The 9,619-nt window shown below is 37.0% G+C and overlaps 1 protein-coding gene across 1 annotated transcript; it reads left to right on the top strand.

Moving 5' to 3' along the window:
• The first annotated feature begins 220 nt into the window (after positions 1–220).
• On the top strand, positions 221–7,659 carry ABHD12B (abhydrolase domain containing 12B). Its single transcript, XM_027124169.1, has 2 exons — positions 221–312; positions 6,373–7,659. The coding sequence occupies exons 1-2, from the start codon at positions 221–223 to the stop codon at positions 7,511–7,513; spliced, it is 1,233 nt and encodes a 410-aa protein (XP_026979970.1). The 3' UTR covers positions 7,514–7,659.
• Positions 7,660–9,619: the final 1,960 nt, after the last annotated feature.

The following is a 9,619-nucleotide window of genomic DNA, read 5'->3' on the forward strand; positions in this document are numbered from 1 at the left end:
GGAGAAAACAAACCAATAAGACATATATAGATACATAGAAAGGGACTTATTGTAAGGCTATGAATGACTATGGAGGCTAAGTCCCACAGTCTGCCATCTGCAAGCAGGAAGCCCAGAAGGGTTGTGGTGCAGTTCAAGCCCAAACATGAAGACCTGAGAACCAATGCCAGTCCAAAGTCCCAAGACCCAGGAGCACTCCTGTCCTGAGCACAGAGGCGGGATGCCCAGCTCATGCAGAGAACAAATCTGGCTTTCCTCTGCTTTTTCTTCTCTTCAGGCCCTTAATGAATGGGATGTTGGCGACCTGCATTGGTGAGTGACGTCTTTATTCAACCTAATGATTCAAATGCTAATACCTCTGGAATCACTCTCACAAACACACCCAGAAAAAATGCTTCACCAGCTATCTGGGCAACTCTTAGCCCAGTCAAGCTGACACATAAAATTATCCATCACTGGTGTGGGGAGGGGCATGGTAGTTCTGCCTTCTGCTCATCCCCATTTCCTCAGAACCTTCTGGAAGCTTTTTCTACAATGCCTAAGCCCAACCTTTCTTTGTGCTCTGTTCATATACTCTGGGAAAGTGATCATCACACTTTATTCAAATCACCTTCTTTCTTTAATGAAATAAGTCAGACAGACTTATATGTGGAATCTACAAAACTAAAATAAATGTATATAACAGAACAGAAACAGACTCACATATAGAGAGAACAAACTGGTGGTTACCAGTGAGCAGCAGGGGTGAGGGGCAAGATGGGGTAGGGCATTAAGAGACACAAACTACTATGTACAAAATAAACAAGATACAAGGGTATACTGTGCAGCACAGGGAGATATAGCCATTATTTTATAATAACTTTAGATGGAGTATAATCTATAAAAATCTTGAATCACTATGCTGTGCACCTGAAACTAAGATAAGATTGTGAACCAACTATATTGCAATCACCTTTTTAACTATCAATGTCCTTCACTCACTATTAAACTTCAAGTCTATAGTGCCTGGCATTGAGATGGTACTAAATAAAATTTTGTTTATTGAATGAATAACAGAATTTTCTATTGTTCTCCCATTGTGTGTAGCAAAAAAGCTATTGTAATCAAGTGGATATCGCCTTTTTCTCAAATATTTAGTATATGGGATTTAGAATGTGGAAATAAAACATTTGGTTTGGGATTCAGAAAACAGAAATTTAAGTTCTTAGGTCTGAGGTGTTTTGACTTACATTAATACAAGTACTTTTCAAGTGTAGCTCTTCCCCTTCCTGGTCTATTGAGCATACCTGCTAAAGGAAAATAGTATGAGTTTTCTGTCTGATTTTTGTTCTCTTATTTTTTTCCTGCCAAGGAGATTTGGGACACATAAATCATTAATGTGTGTTTTTATATATCTTGGTGGTCAGTGATGAGAGAGTTTAAGGTAACATAAATCCTTTTTGTGGTTATTTATGAGAGATACTTTAGGAGTGTAGAATTCAGTACAGGTCCTATGGATGACCTTCAGATAAGAGCCTGGCTTGAGCCTGTACATTTGGAAATGGACAGAGTTCTTTGTACAGGCTACTTTCAGTAGAATATCATAGGAGCATCATCTACTACTGTAACTCTTCCCATTTATCTTTTATAAGACTTGTTATTTTCCTAGCTTGGGAAGGAGTAAAAACATACCAGCTACTGATCACTGACATTCAAGTACAAAACTAAGTACTACAATAAAAACTTGGAGATAATTTTGTTCAAAAATAGTAGGAAGTGAAAATTTAACTTTGCCTATGAAAAACTCCCTAAGTTTCTATGTGAACATAACTGATGGAAATCTGCTTATATTATTTGACACAACTGTTTAATTGCTCTTCATCTTCACTGATACAAATGAGGACATACCTCTTCTTTAGCTCCATATACTGCTCGAGGGTAGAAAAACGTACTTCCTTTAAAATGTATAAAATCAGACTATACACTGGTGTGACTCCTCATCACTGCTTGCTAAGTTCACTGGATTTTAATGTAGTAATTCCATGACACACACAGAAACATTCACTATAAAATGAAATGTCCAAAAATTGGAAAAAAAGGACTTTACCATTGCAATGATTTCAGAAAAGTAATTCCATTTTACAGAAAAGAGATGCTAGGCTTAATGCCTTCTATTTTGTTTCAGTGTGATCACCTGAAAATGGCATGAGAGCAATACATAATTCAAATATCTTTAAAAATTGACCATGTACTTTTACAGCTCTAATAGGAAATCAGTACAAATCTACTTTTTACAGGACAAATATGTCTGCATGGTTATAATGCCAATTGTCCTTACCTGTGATTCTCTCTCTCTCTCTCTCTCTCTCTCTCTCTCTCTCTCTCTCAATTACCATTCCTGGAGTTTTATAGAATCAAAGATATTCTAACAATAGATGAAGTGATTTGACAGATGCATTACAAGGTCTAAAGAGTACTGTTTGATATATCAGATTTTACTGTTCAAGTCATTTGCACAAACATTTGCTTATGGTGGTTGTGTATAGACCACTAGAAGAATGTCACATTCATGAGCAAATCATTCCCTTAATGTAATCATTGCATCTGCTTTCTAGAGCAATCTAATTTTTTATATCAATCTCTGTTCAGATCTTATGTGGAAAAATATGTTAATATAGCATTCCATCTCAATGAAGACCACAAAACTGTTGAAAAATAAAGAAACCAGCAAGTGACTATAAACTAGCATGTTTAAAAAAAAAGGAATGAAAAAATGTATCCATTATTTTGGGTAAAACATGGCTATGTTTCCTTTCCATCAGTATAAATGATGGGAATGTCTGGCTCTATTCTAAAATCTGTTACTATAAGTTGCTTTAGAAGGACAAAAGTTGAGCAACCACCTGGGAGTGTCATGCTGAGTGTGGACTGTGAGTTAGACCGCATTCTAACTCATGTTCCACTTGTGCCCCCGTAGCCTGAAGCAGGACATGTACTTGCCCTGACCCTCATACCTCTGGTCTCTAAACTGAGGACCACACCTATCCCATTCACTGCTGTGACACTGAATGACATAGCCTATAAAGCACTTAGAATGGCGTTAGCACACAATATGTGATCAATAAAGATTATCTATAAATATCAACATTAATAGTATTTGGGTTCTTCTATGTACTTTGAAAAATATAGGAACATAAATAGTATTCATTCTGAAATTTTCTGTTCTCTAACTCACCTTGTCTGCTTTTACACTGAGTTTTTAGTGCTCTCATGGAGTGAATTGCTGTTTTTTGATTTATTGGGAGAGGTTGACCAATATTACAATAATCTGTTCCTTGAAAGGTAGTGGAATTCAGTTTTAAAACATTTGATACTAATGTTTTCTTCATGGGTTGACTTGTAGCTACTGATTCAGCTTTTTAATGATTATAAGACTTCCAGGATGTTATATTTTTCTAGAAATCTTTCTACTCTGACAAAATTGTCAAATGTGTTGGCTTTTATTATCTCATTAAAATATCAATATCTGATGGTCCTATGCCATTTCCCACTTTTCGTTCTTCATAGCAGTGATTTTTGCTCCTAAATCTCCTCATCATCATCCTTCATCTCCATCCATCTTGGTAGAGGTTTGTCTTTTGTTTTCTTGATTTCGATTTTGTGGTTAGTTTTTTGTTTCGTTAGTTAACATTCTCCATTTTTTCCCCTCTCATCAGTTATTTTGATATCTATTCTGTTATTTTTTAAAACTTAAATTTATGCTTAGTTCACAAACATTCCCTCATTCCTACTTCCTCATGTAGTATTTAATGCTTTTGTTTTCCTTTAAGCATCATTTTAGCTGAGTTCCACAAGTACCAGTGTATTCTACTTTCATTATTTTTTAGTTACAAGTATGTTTTTACATTTCTACAGTAATTTCTTCTTATATCTATATGGTATTTAAAAACATTGTTTTCCTTTTACTGTATGGAGGTTTTACATTTATCCTCTCTTTTATAAAATTCTAATTTAATTATAATATGGACTAATTAATATAAAATATTTCCAGTTTTTGCCACTTGACATATTGCCTATGCCTAATAAGAAGTTAAATTTTGTAAATGTCACATGGGTGCAGGGTACTATCTATATTATTCCAATAAATCAAGACATTAATTTTTTTATGCAAAGTATCTTTCTAACTAAACTTTAATCACTTTGAACTTTCAATACTTTAAAAACCAGTTGAGCACTCCTGATTTGACAGTGGGTTTGTCAGCTTCACTTACAACTTGCTTTATATTTACATTATTTCATTTTATTTAGACTCTCCATGCGTTTATCCCATAATGATGCCTTTGTCCTATGTCTTTTTGTCCAATATCAATACAATACAGATTTAATATTAATATACATCTTAGATTTTCTGGACTTTATTTTTTGATGTGATCATACACACACAGAGTTTTTCAAACTCTCATGACTTTTGAAAACATATTATTGAAGTATAACACATATACAGTCAAATCTTAAGCTTGATAAACTCTGACAAACTGAACACACCCAAGCAACCACCACACAGAGTAAAAGCAGACAGACAGAACACTTCCAGCATCCCAGGCATTCACTCCGTGCCCCGTTTCAATTACCACCCATACTCCAGGGTTGACTACCATCACGACTTCACACTCTAGTTTGGCCAGCAATTGAATTTTACATAAAGGGGATCACAAAGTGTGTACTCTTTTGTGCCTGGTTTACTGAACTTGAGCACTGTGTTTGTGAGATTCCTCAACGCTATTGCATTTGCTCTTTTTACCCGAGTTTATGTATCCATTCTCAGGAAATGGGAGTATGCGTAGCTTCTAGTTGGACTGTTTAACCAGTGCTGCTCTGATATTCTTGTACGTAGCGTTGGGTGCTCCATGTGCTCATGCTTCAATTATGTCACTTAAAAATATTATAGAAATAAAATTTTCCTGCACCCTATCTGAAAAATTGCTTTAAACCTCAAGTTAGATCATTTATATAATATTTTAATGACACATTCACACACATATATGTCTATATATGTAATAATATATAGACATGCATATAAAATTTTTTTTTGCCTTGATATGATTTTATTACCTCTTTTTTGCCTTTTAAAAAACCAATTTATTTTTTTTTTTCTTTATTACATATTTTCCATCAGCTGGCTTGGAACTAATTTACTCAATTTCTCATTTCTATTGTTTTAGTGGTTAATTTTGAAATTTTAATGGGTACTTATAATATTTTAACTCCTCACATCTTACATGTTACTACTGACAACATTTCAATCCAGTCCTCTTAATTCTGCCCTAATTGTTATCATCAATGTTCCTTTATATACAATGTTTGCTTAGATTTTCTAATGTGTTGCCTTTTCTTAGGGATCACTTTTCTTCTTTGTTAAGTTCAACAAAGTTCAACTTAAAGTTCAACAAATAAATTAAAAGAAAATGTTTATTTGTATTCCTCTGAGAATATCCTCATGTCACTTTGTCTCTTGAGAAGTTATTTTGCTGGATATACAATTCTAGGTTCACAGATATTCCTTAACTGTCTCTTGGAGATGTTACTCTACCATTTTTTGGCTTCTATTTTTGCAGTTGTAAATCTGTTGCTCAACACACTGGCATTTCTTTGGAAGTGAGCTATCATTTCTCATGGTCTGCTTCAATTAACTTTGCCTTTTCTTTGCTATTTTGTCTATAGTTTCACTAAAATATGTCTAAGAAAGAATTTCTGGTTTCTTGTTCTTTCTTCCTTTCCTTCCTTTTCTTTCTTTGTCTTATGGCATACCATAGTACTTTCTGTACTTGTGAGTTTGTACTTTTTAATCATTTCTAGGAAATTCTCAGCCATTCATCTAATCAATTATTGCCACAGCTCTCCTCTCTCTTGAACTCCTGTTCAAATATCAGTGTGACTTTCTCTTTGGGTTTCATCTCTTAACTTTTCTTCCATCATCTCGTTACTTTTTATTACATTCTGGATTATTTCCTTACGTATACCTGCCAATCCACTAGGTTTCTCATGAGCTCTGAGATGGATGTTTAATGCACTGAGTTTGGAGTTTTACAAATTTGTATTTTGTGCTACATCTTTTCAAATATTTTCAGTTAGAGTTATTTTATATTCTGTATCTGATAACCAACTCTGTTATTTGTTGGTGACTCTTTCTTATAGTGGTTTCTTTTCCTGTGTGTTTAGGATCTTTTATTCTGATCTCCCATTGGTTGAAATTAATCTGTGGAAATCCAGGGACAAAAATTGTGGCTGTTTTCTTCCAGGAGCATTTTCTTCTGTCTGGAATCAGAGTATTACCCAAGCGGGACCACTCTGGCCAACTTTCAGAATCTCTAGTTTATTCTAAAAATATTCCAGGCCGTCCCCGCCGGGGAGGCGGGCGGCCGGGCGCAGCTCCGGGCTACAGCGTCAGCTCCCGCGGCTGCGGCCGCGGTGGATCGGGTTGCGATGCGGCGTGGAGACAGACAAGCAGGGCTGCGTGACCGCGTGGTGGTACATGGTCGCACAGAACCTGAGATCTTTCCCATACTCCTGTTCAACACTCAGAAGAAAAACTTCCACTCTGTGTACCAGCTTTACAAGTAAATCATTAAAAGAACATATTTTCCCTCTTCTGATGAACATGCTGATTGTTTTCTACCTTTTCAGAGCATCATTTCTTGAGGATTTAAAGAAACCAGAGTTAAAGATTCCTCACACAGTGAACTTCTACATCAAAGTTGAACCTAGGGTGATTCTGGGTATCTGGCACACAGTTCCTAGCTGTCGCGGGGAGGATGCTAAGGGGAAGGGCCGTAGCTGGTATGAAGCAGCTCTCCATGATGGCAACCCAATTATTGTTTATCTTCATGGCAGTGCAGAACACAGGACAGCTCCTCACAGACTTGAGATAGTAAAGGTGCTGAGTGATGGTGGTTTTCATGTCTCGTCTGTTGACTATAGAGGGTTTGGGGACTTGACGGGTAAGCTGACGGAGGATGGGCTGACTTCAGATGCTATTTGTGTCTACGAGTGGACCAAGGCAAGAAGTGGTACCACCCCCGTGTGTCTCTGGGGCCACTCTCTGGGAACAGGAGTTACAACAAATGCTGCAAAAGTTCTAGAAGGGGAAGGATTCCCAGTTGATGCTATTATCCTGGAAGCTCCATTTACCAACATATGGGTTGCAAGTATCAATTATCCCTTGTTAAAGATTTACCAGAAACTTCCAGGATTTTTAAGCACAGTTATGGATGCCCTGAGGAAAGAGGAACTAGTCTCCCTCAATGATGAAAATGTTAAATTCCTGTCTTCTCCCCTTCTTATACACGGTGAGGATGACAAAATGGTGCCTTTGGAATTTGGAAAAAAGCTCTATGAAATTTCACACAATCCATATAGGAACAAAGAGAGGGTGAAGATAGTGATCTTTCCTCCTGGCTTCCAACACAACTTCCTTTGTAAAAGTTCCACACTGTTAAAAACCATGAGAGATTTCCTGAGCCAGCAGTGGGCATGAGGTATGAGTACAACGGAGAGCAAAGACTTGCTCCAAACACCACTTGTCATGTATATTTCTTATGTAAAACTGTACTGTGCTGCTTGGATGAGCTGAAGTTACTGACATTTCTACAAGACACTTGCCTTTTAATAAAAGAAAGCATGGATGCTGGAAATAAATAAATAAATAAAAATATTTCAAGTTCTCCTCTGTCAGTTTGTTGTTGGCCCAATGTTTAGACTCTTGTTTATAGGATTCATGTTGACATTTGCTTTTTTCAGCTCTTGTTTTCATTCAGATTATTTTTTGCCTCTTGGAGATTCCCCTTAACTTTGTGCAAGCCCATAAGTACAATTAAAAGTGTGTTATATGCAGTGTTTAGTTGTTTTCCAGGATCAAGTTCCTTCTGAATACATTAGTATCTTGTTTTCTATATTATTTGAAACGAAAGATGTCAGTTTAGTGCCTTCGTATGCATTGTAATTTTATTACATTTTTTTTTACCTGTCTCAATGAGTGATATCACTAGAATTTTCCACCATAGATCCTTTTGTCATAAAAGGCCATACGTGTAGATATAATATGAAACACGAAGTGAAAAGCACTCTTAGTAAGGGATGAAAAAGTAGCTGTTGTATAAAATGGGCATAAATTCTTAAGTGTTACTCTTTAAAAAAATAGATAAAAGTAGTATTCCTTGCCATTGTTGCAGGAATGGTGGCTGAGCCAGCATTTTACATGTCCTCATGCACCTTCCAGTCCTACTGTGGTTGGGCAGAACCCAGTGACAAATTCTAGACAGTGAGCTACGGATGAAGGTGATGTGTCATGTCCAGGAGAACAAGAGAGCTGAACAGGACACTCAGGCGTCTCTTCCCTCCCACAGTGTCAAGGAAGTTCATGGACCGACCTTCTGGAGCCTCAGCATCAAAGACGCTGTATTGCTCAGCCCCTTCCCCAGCAGCAGTGCCCTAGATTACTGCTCAGACCAGCAGCGAATATTCACCCTAGCAGGATTAGTCATGGAGATTCGAGGGGTGGTTCTTACAGCAAAACCTAGCTTCACCTGAGCAGTCCAGTGAAACACTATTTTAGGGAGATTCTTAATAACCATTTATGGGAACATTTTTTTCTGAAATGTAGCGTGTTCACAACCAAGTTCTTCGCCTTCTCTCCCTGCCCCACCCTCCCACTTCCGTGTGGTGCCGTGGCTTGTGTGGGAGAGTCTTTGTGGAGCATGGGGTGATCATCATGTATGAAGCCCAAAGCAAGTTCCTTCACGTTCATCCTCACTTTGTCTTCTGGAATATGACCCTAATGAGTGTACCTGTTTCAAAGGATTGTTCTGAGAATGAAAACAGTGATTGCATGGAAAGCACACATCATAGAAGCCAGCACAAAATATTCTCTTTAAGGTGATAGCCAGTAACCACATTTGATACAATATATTGTCTAAAATGCCCAGTTTCTTAAAAAAATATGTAGCCTGCATAGAAACATGAAAGTATAATTATGACACATACACTGGAAAGAAATGAGCAACACACAACTCCCTATGAGAGTTCTGAAAGAAGTCACTAGAGAAATGCAAGTTAAAATAACAAGGCGGTGCCACTATACACTTGTTAGAATAGCTAAAATCAAATCCCAATGTAATGGTTAACTTCGTGTCAACTTGGCTAGGCTACTTGCCTAGTTGTTGGGTCAAACCCTAGGCTAAAGGATGCTGTGAGGATAGTTTTTACATATGAGGAACATTTAAATCAGTAGACATTGAATAGGGCAAGTTACCCTCCATGAACTGGATTCCACTCATCCAATCAGTTTGAGGCCTTAGAAACAAAGCCTGCAGTTTTCTAAAGAAGAAGAAATTTGGCCTCAAGAGAGCTACATAGAAACCCTGCCTACGTTTCTAGCCAACCCTGCACATTTCAGAAATGAGACCACAACATCAACTCTTACCTGAATTCCCAACCTGTCTGCTTGCCCTATGGAGTTCAGACTTAGAGCCCTCACAACCCTATGAGCTAATTCCTTAAAATAACCTTTCTCTCTCTCTCTTTCTATATATATATATATATATATATATATATATATATATATATACATACACATACACACACA

Source organism: Aethalodelphis obliquidens, unplaced genomic scaffold (assembly GCF_003676395.1).
Source record: "Aethalodelphis obliquidens isolate GAN/ISIS:26980383/991018 unplaced genomic scaffold, ASM367639v1 scaffold27, whole genome shotgun sequence".
Taxonomy (NCBI): Eukaryota; Metazoa; Chordata; class Mammalia; order Artiodactyla; family Delphinidae; genus Aethalodelphis; species Aethalodelphis obliquidens.

Excerpts from the sequence above, each read along its gene's own strand:
- ABHD12B (XM_027124169.1), top strand. The coding sequence starts at position 221 with ATGCCCAGCTCATGCAGAGAACAAATCTGGCTTTCCTCTGCTTTTTCT. Across the intron at positions 313-6,372 it reads GATGTTGGCGACCTGCATTG|GCCGTCCCCGCCGGGGAGGC; the intron begins GTGAGTGACGTC and ends AAAATATTCCAG.